Source organism: Dermacentor andersoni, chromosome 1 (genome assembly GCF_023375885.2).
Source record: "Dermacentor andersoni chromosome 1, qqDerAnde1_hic_scaffold, whole genome shotgun sequence".
Classification (NCBI taxonomy): domain Eukaryota; kingdom Metazoa; phylum Arthropoda; class Arachnida; order Ixodida; family Ixodidae; genus Dermacentor; species Dermacentor andersoni.
This window is the reverse complement of record NC_092814.1, coordinates 95,979,892-95,994,198: the sequence shown is the minus strand read 5'-3', so window position 1 is coordinate 95,994,198 and position 14,307 is coordinate 95,979,892. Positions and strand designations below refer to the sequence as shown.

The window sequence follows — 14,307 nt, the reverse complement described above, 5'->3', positions numbered from 1 at the left end:
CACTTGAACAGTATAGTGACTAACGTTTTGGCTGGTCTACTAGTCGAAATGTCCGTAAGATATACTGCGCGAATCCAACGTATGTAATGCACTCTTCGTTTTACTACCTGGGCCAGTGTGATTTCCTTAGCCACAACAATATCTATATTACTTATTCATACAGTAAAACCCCCGCTAAACCATACCCGCTTAAACAGTAGTTTCGTTTTAAATGTAGTAAAGTCAAATCCCCGACTCAGTGGCCATTGAACATAATGTGTTTTGTATCCACATAAACCGTACCAGCTTATTGCGTACGTATTGGTTAGCACGTAGTGTTTCCACTTTTCGGCACGCAAGCATGGCAGTGAGCAGTCTCCATCAGGTGGCCTGGCAGAACAACAAGCCTCAGATCGGAACGGCCTCCAAACGCCCTGTGCGTTGGCGCGTGAAGCCACATCAACATCATTTCAGCGCCGTGCCAGAGACCGTTGTGGCATCGCGAGACCAAGGACTCGCGTCATGCCAAAGCTCGGATAGAAAAGGTGCCAGGTGCTCAGCATAGAAGAAAAAGACCGTTCGTGCTATCAAACGTGACACGAAGAAGTCTGCGCTGGCACGCGACAGGGATCTGCTGTTGACTACGGTGTGGTGTGGCATGTGGAATGCGAAGAAGTTGCTCGGCGGCGCTGCTGCAACCGCGAAGAGATGTCTGCTATGAGGTTAAGACTTTTCACCGTCGTTGCCTCTGTTGTCGAAGTGTCGACTAGCGACAGCGATGAGGACGATACGGAAAGTGCCAGCACAGGCGATTCAGGCCTGACAGTGGCAGAAGCTGCATGTTACGTACGTCAGCCTCATGAATGAAATTGTCGCGACGAGAACAGCACCCCGCAATGACAAAGGCACCCCGCGACTTCTGCAGCGCTACCACACACATGCACGGAGACTACGTAATGCTAACAAGGAATCTCCCATGCCAGTGTTTGCCGAGAAGCAGGGACTGGCTGAAAAGCTGGCTTGCAGCTTCAGTGAGTTTGAGGCCGCTTTTGTCGCGCGAAGTGAATGAATACTGCATGTTTTTTTCCCCTTTCATCGCACTCTCATGCTATTTCGGTTAAGCAGTACTACCGTTTAGTACATACTTTTTCAGAGCTCCGGCCAACTATGGTTTAACGAGGTTTCACTGTATACAGTTAAAACTCAATCTAACAAAACCCGATTTTACGAAGTTCCCGATCTAACGAAGAAATTTCCATTCCCCAGCAGGTACCCATAGGGTTCGATGTTGTCATCAACCCGAATTAACGAAACGCACTTGGCCGAACATGATTTAACGAAGTCTTTCCTGAAATAAATTAGAGAAAGAAAAGCGCTGATTTCTTTCTAATTTTGGCATAGACGGGCTTTTCTTCGAGCGTGTGCTCTAAAGCTATTGTGTTAAACCATCTAGGCACCCTAGGCCTTAGCTGTATTTTGACGAGGCTGCATGCCGCACCCATGCACAAAACAGCGGACTCAACACTACTTCGGTAGGGGCGGCGGTGGTTGCTTCCATTATTCCATGGTTTGTGCGACAAATGGCTGGATTAGCAGTAAATACAATGCCATGGTAGCTTCTGCGGGTGACGTTACAATTTTAGATTTATATAGAGCGAAAATTCCTTTCTCGATTTTATGAACTTCCCCATTTAATTAAATAGTTCGAGCATAGTCATCACTTCATTAAATCGAGTTAAAAACTGTATGTGTATATATATTATGTATTCTGAAACACAATCCACAGCAAAGCTAACTGATGGTGCAAACATATGGGCACTTGGTCCCACAATCACGTGGCAAACTCCTGCCTTGTAATTCAAAATGAACAAGCTCGAGGCAATGTTTAGCAACAAGTAAGCTGCAAAGATTGCAAGCATCATGAATGGATAAAACTACTTCTCCATTAATACAGGTTATGCAACCAGCAATTAGAATTATGTTCATGCCCTATCAAGCACTGAATATCAACTTACAGTGAAGCTCTGTGTTTAGGCTTCAGATCTTCATTTGCTGCAAGTATGTGGGGAAAAAAAAAAAAACACATTTTAGTGCAGGACAGTGGGCGACAGGGTAAATGGAAACCATTAGTGCAGCATTTAAAAGCAAGTTTTAGTTACGGCACGTAGTAAGAAACTGAGCAAAATAGTAAGTGAAACATTCTGGGCCACAAGATTAATAACGCAATTTAATGGGCAACTAATGTCCGCAAGTGTAGTCAGAGTCAGCGAAACAAAGTATCAGTTGCTTACCCCACACATTCCCGTTCGTGCGTACACAGCACGAGACATCTCTTACGTGTCGGATGTGCAAGTGGCACGAGCTCGGGCTGCCTTGCGACACCACGCTCGCCTTCAGAGACCGATTGGAGTGTGCAGCTTGCTGAGCGCCTCGATGGTGATCTCGGCAAGTGGGCCCGTCGTGGCACCTTACGGCGGTGGCGGCACCTAGGTGCGCAGCACAAGGCCTCCAAAACCGAAAGTGACCCTCAAAGTTCCCATAATGCCCTTGGCGCCACAGGAGGCGCTGAGGCCCACTTGCCGAGATCACCATCGAGGCGCTCAGCAAGCTGCGAGCTCCAATCGGTCTCTGAAGGCGAGCGTGGTGTCGCAAGGCAGCCCGAGCTCGTGCCACTTGCACATCCGACACGTAAGAGATGTCTCGTGCTGTGTACGCACGAACGGGAATGTGTGGGGTAAGCAACTGATACTTTGTTTTGCTGACTGACTACACTTGCGGACACAACCTCAATTCTGCAAGAAATATCTGCGAAGTCATTTGCCTGTGAAATACACGAAAGGCTTGTAAACATTGTCATATGGCTGCTGCAATAAATAGGGGTTGTGCAGCATTTTGTCCTCTCACGAACTGCTAAAGATGAAAAACACACTGGCAGGAACCTTGCAACTGTTGCCAGTATAGACCAAAGTATTTTTCAGCACACGCATGGAAGTAAGCGCCAGCAGCAGGCAATTTTACGTGCAATCCACCAGTCATTCCAGACAATTGGTCGAAACGCGTTGAAAGACATTCATAGATATCCATTGAAAATAAAATTTTCGGTATTCTAACCAGCATGAGGCATATTCTAGTGGATAACACATGGCGAAGGGCCCCACGAGAAACTTTAGACACTGAATCGCTTTTACCGCGATTCTGGCCAGAATGCCTCCGCACATGCAGACAGTCAAAATGCAACCAAGTATTAGTGTACGTAAAACTTCATGTTGCGATTACATGCCACTGTCTTCTCAACAGTGTTTTATGGCTGTGCATTTCCTGCATTTAGCACAAGCAGATCATCACTCTCAAGCTTCATGTCCCCAGCAGACAAAACGTGGGTGCTGGAGCATGGATGCACTCTGCGCACCGACTGCACGGAGACGTGATGGCTGCGGTACCCGCACGCCATTTTGTGGCCAATTGGGTCATGCTCACCTTTGTTGTGATATGTAACCTTGTGCTACAGTTAGCTAAGACAGTAGAAAAATGGCTGACTCCGGTCCACGAAGCACAACCTATGCGGATGGCTGCAAGTGAAGCAGATGACAGAGCACCTTCCCTCAAGATTCAGGTTTAAGCCTTACCAGCGGCTCCTTATTAACGGCACGCACAATTTTCTAAAGTTGTTCATTCAGCTTTCTGTCAATTGCTAGATACCATCCACATTAACCTTCAAGCTAAAATATTTAAGCAACTAGTACAGTGTTTCTAACGAGCACGTCATGGAATTTACTGTTTACATACCCAGTAACATCGATGGAAGTTATGCACACAATGCCACACTACAGCTGTCCTCTATGCCTCGGCTCCCCAAAATAGTTGCCGAGAGAGGGACGCTATTGAGAAAGTTTGGCACCACTAACAAAGCACGAAAATTAATGAAAATAATTGGCTGGCACAGCCAAACAAATTTTCTGTTTCAAGGGAGTGTACTTGACACGGCAATCTTCTGTTGTCACCGACTATAGTTAGAGAATTGTATCGGCTATTAACATTGACAACCCATTTGCACGAATTCTTGAAAAACCTAAAAAAAGCACCAGGTGTTTCATGTGTTTTCATGCGTTGGAACAAAGAAAGTCGCAGTTTATGACAGAAATCGTAATATGGATAACAACAAATTTAGCAATGCAAACGGTCATACCAGAAAAGCATGTGACAAAGCCTCATTCAAATTGAGAAGGTAAACAGAAGTGCAAAAGGAATAAGGATGACATGAGTCCTGTGTACTTGTCTCGTCCTTGTTCCTTTCACACTTCTGTTTTCCTTTTCACTTATGGAACAACTAGCTTAACTCTTTCCCTACCACACCCATTGGGCATTGTTAGCCCGTTATCGATAGTTTGAAATGCCGCTTTTGAGACCTTCTGCACCACTCACGGACACCCTTGGCCATCGGACGTGAAGGAGGAGAACTATATTTTTGTTTTATAAGCAGTTCGCCTTTTTCCTACCAGGGGGTAATTTTTGAAAGCGCCCCGAAATTTCGCTATCGTCAAAGTAAAAAGAAGAAATGCCACCTCCAGGAGCGGCGCACACGCTTCTAAGGTCCCAGATCCGGTAATTCCACTGTGTCTGTGGCAGATTTTATCAACGTACAAAGCAGCAGCAATCTGAGGATGCTGCCTTTTTGTCGGACTTTGGCTCGGAGCAACAATGCAAACCAGCCCGGAACATTAGCGGCTGCAGCCCGGCATGCCCAACTGTAGTACTTGCAAATTTTTGTAGTGGAATACCTGTTAATTGAAAATTCTGATTTTTTCTAAGCTAGTACCTATTACACGCCAATACATTCTGTACATTTCATAATTTTTGTTACCTTTTTTTTCTTTGTAGATACAAGTGTTTTTACAAACTTTGTTCAATTTTATCTCACAATCTTGATTCTGGCAATTTATCTTTTTTCTTCGTGACATCTCATCTACAAAAATTTTATGCATGAAAAGTGCATTCATTCTGCTTTTTATTTGTGAATTACATAAAACCTTGAGTGCAGTAGTTCCTCCAGAAAAAAAAATCTGCCGTGGCCCACAAAAAACACCCATTTTCGCCATGGTAAGGAAGGAGTTAAACTTTTATTAAGCCTCATTCAAAGTTGCATAAAAATGAGAAACATGCAAAACACTTTTGGCCCACTGTACATATTTTAATACAAACAAAGCAATGACTACGGGTACAGTAGACTTCCGTTAATTCAACTACAGTTTATTTAATGTTTCGGTTAATTTGATCCTGGCCGGCTATTCTAAAATTCGATCCTAAAATTGGCTAATTTGACCAGTCAGCACACATGCACCTAACCCCTATGGTGGCACCAATAATGACTCCTTTAATGGCAGCGTCTGTCTTGGCAGAGTTTAGGGGACAGTATGCATTGAGCACACGTCATCTCTTTTTGAAAACACCCATCTTCAGCCTGCCCTTGGAAGATTTTGAAGCAATAACCATAGCTCACAATGTTTCATTACGGTTTTTACGCGCTTCTAATGCCTGCCTATATTTAAGAAGAAAATTGGGCTGAAAATTCCTGCTCGGTGCACGCGGACAGAAAACCAAAACTGGCTTCACAATGTTCGAGTGCTTTGCTGCATAACGAGTATGTATTGCGGCGACGCTGACTTTAGGAAACCGGCTGCCAATGTGCATAAATTTTTCTTGCCAAAGTCACCACAGCCATTTGCCTCATCAAGAGGGTGTCACACAGAGCAGCAGGCATGAAGGAAGAAAGCCTCACTCGTCTAGTGGAATCCTTCGCTCTAAGCCACATTGCATACGTTGCTGCTTTCCACAACTGGAGGCAGTGCAAGCGAAATAAGATCAATGCGCTCATACACAAAGCGTACAAGGCAGCACTTCGACTTCTATAACTGCACAAGCACCAACAAGTTATAGGCCCTGGGAGTGCATAACACCCTGGAAGAAATTGCCGAGGCAAAGAGGACCGCCCAGCTCGCGCCGCTATTGGAAACAATAACGGGCAGACAAGTGCTGCGTGACCTAGGCCTGGGGCCAAAGGGGGACCGAAAAATACAGAAGTGCCTGCACCAGACACAATTAGTAGACGGCTACTGGTATGTCCAGTGCCAAGAAACATGAACCCCGAGTTCCACAAAGAGCGGCGGGTGGCGAGGGCCAAGGCGCTCATCGATCTCTATGCCAAAGACAGGGGTGCCATGTTTGTGCATGCGGCATAGTATCCAAACGACAGAAAGGCATTTGCCGCAGCAGTCGTCGGGGCATCAACCGGTGCAACGAAAACTGTGGCGAGTGTGCGGACTCTAGGGGCGCATCGAGCCGAGGAGGTGGCCATTGCCCTGGCTATCGCCGACCCCGAGTGCACGACTGTGCTCTGTAATTCTAGGACAGCAGTGAGAAATTATGCCAGAGCAAGGGTGTGTGGTGAAGCCGCAAGTGTGTTGCGTGCGGTCGATCTCGCGAGTGAAAATCGGTGGGTCGTGATAAAATGGTTTCCGGCCCACATGGGCAGTGATGTGTCGGATCGCGGTAACACAAACCACAACGAGACAGCAAACGTGGCGGCGCGAGGACTAACCAACTGTGCTGCTGCTACTGCGGTCGACCCGTCGTGGTGTTGGGAAACCAAGGACAGAATGACCTCCTACAACGAAATTGTGAAGTGGTACAGACTAGAGAGGACTATGCTGCCACCTCATCCGGGCTTGACCCGTAAGGAAGTGGTGTTATACCGACAATTTCAGGCGGGGCGGTTATTCACCCCGGTGCTGATGAGGCACGTGTGTCCGAGTGTTTATGTTAGTGACCTGTGTTGTGTGTGGTGAAAGGAAAGAGCCACTGCAGCTCACATCCTTTGGGACTGTGCCAAGAACCCGCATGAAGCTGCAACGATGACAACGATCCCACCGCGGCTCGAGGCTGCAACGAGGTGCTACGATTACGAGGTCCAAGCCCAGGCCGTCGAGCAGATCTCGGCGGCCCTCGAAAGGCAAAGACCGAGCGAAACCGGAGGGAGCCTGCCACCACAAAAAGAGGGGCAGGCGCGGTAGACCAAACGGAGTAGTGCGGCCATGGCCGGAGTAGAGGCCACACACTGGGAAGACGTCATGGCCGCGTCACGGCGACGCCTCCCTTACAGAGGAAGGCTAATCGTTCTGAAGGCATTTCTGATAAAGTTGCTTCGCTCGCTCGCTAAAAAATCGGATGCACATTCGATTTTCCCTTTATTTAGAAAGTTCAATGTAATTTCTGCGTTTTTTAACTACTTTGGATACATACAAAGCGGGGAACGCATTTGATTCGGGGGCGTGTTAGAATAAGGTAAATATAAATAATTGCATTAGCGACCTATACAACATGGTCAATAAGATACATAAAAGACAAATTCACTTTGGTGCCTGTTTATGCACTGCTTAGGTAGCCAGTATTATTCCCCCTACTTTTTGCTACCACTCATTTGAAAAGAAGACAATCATGTGCAAAAGGTTTCAGTAAAAGAAACAGAGCAAACACACAGACTCACCCTCACTACGCCTTCGTGCCAGGGGGTCAAAATTGAGGTAAAGCGAGCAGCGCCCTAGGCTGGTTCTGCCCAGCCGCTGGCTGCTGCCCACTTTATGAAGGAATTCCAAATCTTCCTTAAAGTAGTCAGCAGCTGTCTTGAACTCCTCCTCAGAAAACTGAGCAACCTCGGGGCCTGCCTCAGAATCCACGGGTAATGTTCCCTCCGTCTTATCTTTGTCTGAAGAGTGCTGAAGTAGAATAGAAAGAGGGCACTTAACACAACAAAGCAATAAGAATTGGTATGATTTTTAGAGACAATGTCTAGGAGTTTGAAGTCAGAGGCATACATGCCTGACATGGTACTGAGACCCTGAAAGCACATCTGACACACATGCAAAAAAGCAATGCAACAAGTAAAAATATCCAGGGGCTCTATTCTAATCACTCAGGGCTGCTGCATGGCACTGGTATCAGTCATGTTGGCTCTCCAATTGGCTGTCAAGAGGTCACACTTTTGCACCAGGAAACAGAAGCTTTGCAAAAAGCATTTCCATGCTTTGACCAAGCTCGATGTGACGCTGTACATGTTCTTGAATGAAACATTTTAAATTGCTCTATTAGTGTGTAAAAGCTCGCAAGTGGAGCGTGAAGTCACCTTTCTCTCAAACGCTCTCTTTTCAACAGAAGCCTGCCTCCTCACTCTTTACTGGAGGCTTTATTTCTTAATATAGAAGATTCCCATACACGGCTACTATTGGCGAATAGCTGACATCAATCAAGAAGGGTGTTTGGATCAGTGCACTTCTGTTAATGTGTATATTGATGCAGTTGAAGTACGACGCAGGCTGAAGCAAGCGAAAATCAGCTTTCGAATCTCAATAAATAGGTACTTCCAGAACAAACCAACCATCATCCGCTCACACTCAGCCACGGCCACCCTGCTTAACGGTGTCATAGCATTCGGGTGTGGAGTTTTCGAAACTAGTCAAAATTAGCAACTTGCCTCGAACCAAGCGAAACTTAAGGTCAGATCACAAGCACACTTGCCAACATACACTCACTCTTGGCTAGCCACCTCGACAAACTTCGCCTCGTATTAGGCTATTGACAGTACTTCAAAATGAGAGAGTTGGATGTGGTTACTATCTGTTGGTCAAGTCAAGTTGGTGCAGGACAAAACTGGTCCGCACCACGTAGCACAGCCAGACTGGAGCATATGAGCACGAGCGTGCACTCAAGTCCTGTCGTGCAGAAAGCGAATGCTGCACATACGTGCTTACAGTTGCATGTAGCTGCAGTCTGGTGCACAGCACAGATACCGCAGGCGCTGCAGGGGACTACGACGAGTCCATTGGCAGAGCATACTGCAGCTTGCCGAGAACAACCATGTTTGGCACATGTGCGCCAAAATTGGTAGTAGTCGTGTGTACGTGAACATCCGGAATCAAATTTGAACTGTGCACCATGGCAGCGTTCAGCAGGTGAAGCATTGTGGGCATGCCCCACTCAGCCTGAGCCTCAAAACTGGCTTGCATACAAATTGCTCTTTCACAGGATCAATACTTCAATGCAGTCAAGTGAGCTCGCATCTCCTGAAGCCCAATTATGGCAGGACATGGCTGTCTGTGTGGCTGAGTGGATATGCGGCCCATACACTATATTGGAGGCAATCTGCAGCAGGTTCAACACTAGGGCGAGCCAAGATGGCTAGGGTTGCCACCCGTCCTTAATTTAGCAGGACAGTCAACAAGCAAATGTCCCGAGCTTTGACTCACTTTCTTTTTCTTGTGTACAACAATCAATAAATCAGATTTCCTTTTTATATTTCCCAACAGCTCAGTTGCACATTCTTCTCTATTGTATTCTATTGCATTGTCATAAAGGTAGTTTCATTTTTTTGTTATGGTTCTAGATGTGTTGTAGGCCCTAACTGTTCACAGTACCTCTATCAATATTCGTAGCTGTGTGAACTGGGCAACTACTGGGCCTTGTTGCAAATCCCGACATGGTAAAGACATCTGAAGGTCAGTCGTCACTTTGTTACCGAAGATGTAGGGGCAGAAAAAGAAAAACTAATATTTCAAGAATATATCAGGTGCACCATGGGTGAAGCAACAACAATAAAGTTCACTACAGTTTAAAATCTAGTACTAGCTAAGACAATTGGACATAAATACATAGAAATAGGTAACGCCTGGCTGACATGTTTAAATTATACCCCAGTCACATGGGGCACTTTCGGGCATTTTTGCAGTATCGCAAGAACTGCAGGAGTATTGATAGCATTATCAATAGCAAATATTGGCAAAGTATCGTACTACTATTGATATGAAAAAAATCATGTGGCCACAACATTCATATGGGGATGGATTAACAGCGAAGCTGCTTAGGCTGCATACATTATGAAATCGTATGTTTTTAATAAGGCACCACACTACGCCGACCCAAGCACCACCATGGTCACCGCACTTCCCATGCATATGCAGCAACCACTGCTGCACCATGTCGGCACCTCTGACGCACGTGACGTAACCACAGAAGCGTAGGCCACATTCACAGGAGCTGTCGCCAACACCACTGCTGCTGCAGCCGCGCCGGCACCTCCGACGCATGACATTATAGCTAAAGAAGGGCAGGCCAAGTGCACAGGTGCAATCGCCACACTTTTCCCCCTCTCATTATTCGTCAAACAGGATTTAAAACAAAGTGCATGAAGGCCAACTGGCTATGCGAAGTGTACTTTCTAATATATATATATATATATATATATATATATATATATATATATAGTTTCCCTTACAATGCCAAATTTATGTGGTTCTATTTGGACTCAAGATATTAACTTATTTATGGAAGTTGGTGGAGTGCTTGAAGCCTGCTTCACCTCCGCTGCGGGTCGGCCAGGTATTGCAATATCTCCAGGATCGGCACACATATTCCTGTCGCCCATACAGATGCAAGCTTGCCAAGGTACCCTCCCCACCACACTCCAAACCCATGCGGGGGATGCATACAGGTGCTAGCGGTAAACAGCTTCGCTGTAAAAATAATCTGTAATATGGAGAGTCAATTTATTGTAATTATTACATAACTAATGTAGAGGCTGCTTGACAACTAAGGCCAGGCAGCTTGACAACTCCAGCAAGAGAGAGTCACCAGATGGCTGGCTGTAACGAGGCCACAAGTAAATGGCAGCAGCAAAAAACAGTAAATGAACAGCCCCACCTGGCAAAATTTTTTTCACTCTTGCGTTGGCGTGTTGTTCAAGCGTGTTATCAGTACTGGCCACATACTCTAATACTATTGGTGTAGGATCAAGTTCTGATGCCACAAGCAACAAAGATGAGTAAGCACTGACGCTGTTTGAACACAAAGTGCCACTTTATCAGAATGCAAAGAAACTGCTATGACCTGCAGCACCTACTGCACAGCTGCCATATTGTTCACATAACAGTATAAAAAAATTGTTCTTCAGAATTTGTCTGACCACTAGTTTTCAGTTGGTTTAGACTAACAGTTACTACAGTAGCAAGCTGTGCAGAAGGTTACTAAATTGATCATTTCCCACTTTAATAGGAAGCTTTAGACAAGCCTATACAACAGATCAACATGCCTATTAGCTAGCACACGTGCACCATATTTATTGTAAGGTTGGCTTCAATCTTGCAAGCCTGCTCTAGTAATTTCAAGGAACATCTCTCTCACAAAAGATATTTTCCAAAATAACTATTCCCATTTGCTGAATTGGCTCACATCTGCTGCTTGCTTGTGCTTTTATTCCAAGTAGTGCTTAACAATTATGTGAATGCATCAAGTATGTTAAAGTAGACAGTGCATAATTATGTTCATACAGTATGCAGCAACGTACAACACTGGGTCAGCTGAAATACATCACTGCTGTCCTTAGTGTGCCCAGCTACGAGGACACATCGTTTATTAGTGACTACATTATACTCTTGATGCTTCTCACACACGACATTTTGGCACTTTTATTGCTGCACACATTTTGTGATAACAATCGTGAAATTATTTTATGTTTATCCGGCCCATTTTCAGCACTTAAAATCTTAAGGGTTCTTAAGGGAAGAGAGGAGATAGCCTACATCTGGAAGGATGCATGTATCAGCTTGCAGCTGCATGCACTAATAACGGGGAGGTTATTCAGCCAAAAATACAGTGGTACAATAACAACCACTGCTGCTTTCAAGATATCCCAAACTCCTGGAAGGATGCAAAGAGCTCACCTGGACTTGGGCAACAACTTGGTCACCAGATCCAACAGCAGCAGTACCCGAGGACTTTGGGATCACGCCAATTCCAGCCCCGCTTGCATCCCCTTTTGTGGTCACCAGGTTGTCATTGGAGTCAGTAACACAGATGGTCAATTCTTCATCCTGACCGGGTGTACTTGTGGACTCTCCGGCACTGCTGCCAGCAACGAAATTTTGTCGACGTTCCTTGCTTTGAGCCGGAGCACTTGGAGTAGAGGAATTGTCAAAGCACAGGAGGAAGTTTGTGTCCTGTAAAACTGGGATGTCTGGCAGCTTCCGAGAGTCTGAAAGCTCGAGGAGGTTCACGTTTTGGTCATACAACTCAAATGGTTCTAAGGGCTCATTGGTTACACCAGGGCTTAATAATCCAGCTGCATTTGATAAAGCACTGTCATTTCCCAGATGCAGCACAGTGTCATTGGCAGGAATGCAAGTCACATCCCTGCTGCTGGATTCCAAAAGCACACTTGGCGACTCCAGAGTATTGTCTGGCAGAGCTTCAAGACTGTTCTGCTGATGGTGGCTTTCATCTAAGGCAGAGGCTGCAGGTGCCTTCACTTCATGTCCCTACAGGGAAGAAAATTTTGCAATGTATCATTGGCAAAATTCTTTCCTTGTAAAGTTGAATTCTTAATGTGGGAGAGTGAAATCCCCTCAAGTCAGAACTTTATTACATATTTCTGAAATTAAGCAAATTAAGCACCCCTGCACCTTAGAAAGCAGCAACATTAGTCTGAGGGTGGAACAAACAGAAAAAAAGCCCCTTAACTTTCAATTATGCAAAAAAGAAGTGAGGCGTGCAGACAGGACACAAGAGTAGAGAAGTGGACAACACGAACGCCAACTATCAACTGAAGGGAGCACTGAGGCGAAAAAAGATAGAAGACAAAACTCATCTGCGCATGCTCAGGAATGGTAACACCACGTGTCAGTCGGGTACACGTGCCGGTCTACGTGAGAGATAACTGTTGAGGCACTTAATCTCTTCCTTGTGTTAAGTAATCGAAGGCCGACTCACGCACACACTTCCACCATTATAGATATGCCATGCCTCTACCATAAGACGCGTATCTTCATTCTTATGCCTTTACAATATTGCGCATTCATCTAACTCTGGCGTGCAGTTACAATCTTGGCAATGTAGCGAAAGATTAGAAGGCCATCCACCTGCACGCCCGAGTTAGATGAATGCGCGATATTGTACAGGCATAAGAATGAAGATACGAGTCTTATGGTAGAGGCATGGCATATCTATAATGGTGGAAGTGCGTGCGTGAGTCAGCCTTCGATTACCTTACATAAGGAAGAGATTAAGTGCCTTAACAGTTATCTCTCACGTACACCGGCACGTGTACCCGACTGACATGTGGTGTTACCATTCCTGAGCATGCGCAGATGAGTTTTGTGTCTTCTTTCTTTTTTCGCCTCAGTGCTCCCTTCAGTTGATAGTTGGCGTTCGTGTTGTCCACTTCTCTACTCTTGTGTCCTGTCTGCACGCCTCACTTCTTTTTTGTATAATGAATCCTTACCAACTAGCTCAGCTTTCTGTCGTTCTTAACTTTTAAGTTGAACTTTCACAAATTCTATTTAAAATGCTATGCTATCTACACAAATGCAGCTTGTACTGATGCTTTATGCTCCTTGGAAGACACATACTGCATGTAAATGGGGCCAGAAATTGTTTAATTAAATAAAGCTCCATTTAACTTTCTCTTTTTACTATTTTGATATTAAGTTTTTTCCTGAGAATGTACATTTAGCTAATGTATATTCTAAGAGAAAATAAAATTTACCTTAAACTTAATATTTCTTTTCGTACGATTTCAGCAAGTGCTGTTTTAACCATGCAAGTTTTTTTAACTTCGCTGTTTACAATTTCTTTGTTTACTATACAAGCTTTCCACACTTCGTATAAGTGGCCAACTCTAGCGTTTTCTTTCAGTGTAATGACAACAGTACTTGTAACCATCCAAACACTGAAATGGATGTGCAGAAAATTAAGTGAAAGGTCAAAACAAAATATAGCCAAGAACACTCACCAAGCATCCACAAGCCAGCATGAACAGTGAATAACAATTGAGAAAATGAATAAAAGAAAGCTACTGCTAAATGACCGCACAGATAGAATACTATGCATATATGCCCTATTTGCGAGAGTGACAGGACTTCTGTCCTATATATTGATGTATTAAGCTAGGAACAACTACTTGAGCTGAGCAATACAGTTTTCTCAGGCAGATTATAAGTTGACAGCATGCTGGATCCTGTCATGAATGTGTTATCTGTATATAGACAAGAACTTGCATATAAGCAAATGATGAACAGCGTGCAATCCAATGCACATGCACGCAAGTTGCACATCTGCCTACATTATTTTTCAAAGGTCATTGTCTAAACCATCTGACTAGGCCTCAGACTTACCTCAACTTTCACAGCAAGCCTTTCCAAAGATCACTTTTGTAAGAGTTTTTGTGAACTGACAATTATGTTACATAGCTAGTTCATAATTCAGTAGTCAACGCATGAACAGCAAAAA

At 44.9% G+C, this 14,307-nt stretch overlaps 1 protein-coding gene and 1 pseudogene across 1 annotated transcript in view; one reads left to right on the top strand and one right to left on the bottom strand.

Annotated features, from left to right (window-relative positions):
- The window catches only part of LOC126543284 (uncharacterized), a 98,679-nt gene that overhangs the window by 55,843 nt on the left and 28,529 nt on the right, over positions 1–14,307 (bottom strand). Inside the window, exons 5-7 of the mRNA XM_055061813.2 lie at positions 11,745–12,338; positions 7,520–7,748; positions 1,995–2,031 (exon numbers count right to left, since the gene is read on the bottom strand). Coding sequence (XP_054917788.1) covers positions 1,995–2,031; positions 7,520–7,748; positions 11,745–12,338 — 860 coding nt within the window. The remainder of the gene's footprint in view (positions 1–1,994; positions 2,032–7,519; positions 7,749–11,744; positions 12,339–14,307) is intronic.
- On the top strand, positions 10,206–10,438 carry LOC126546440 (U2 spliceosomal RNA; annotated as a pseudogene).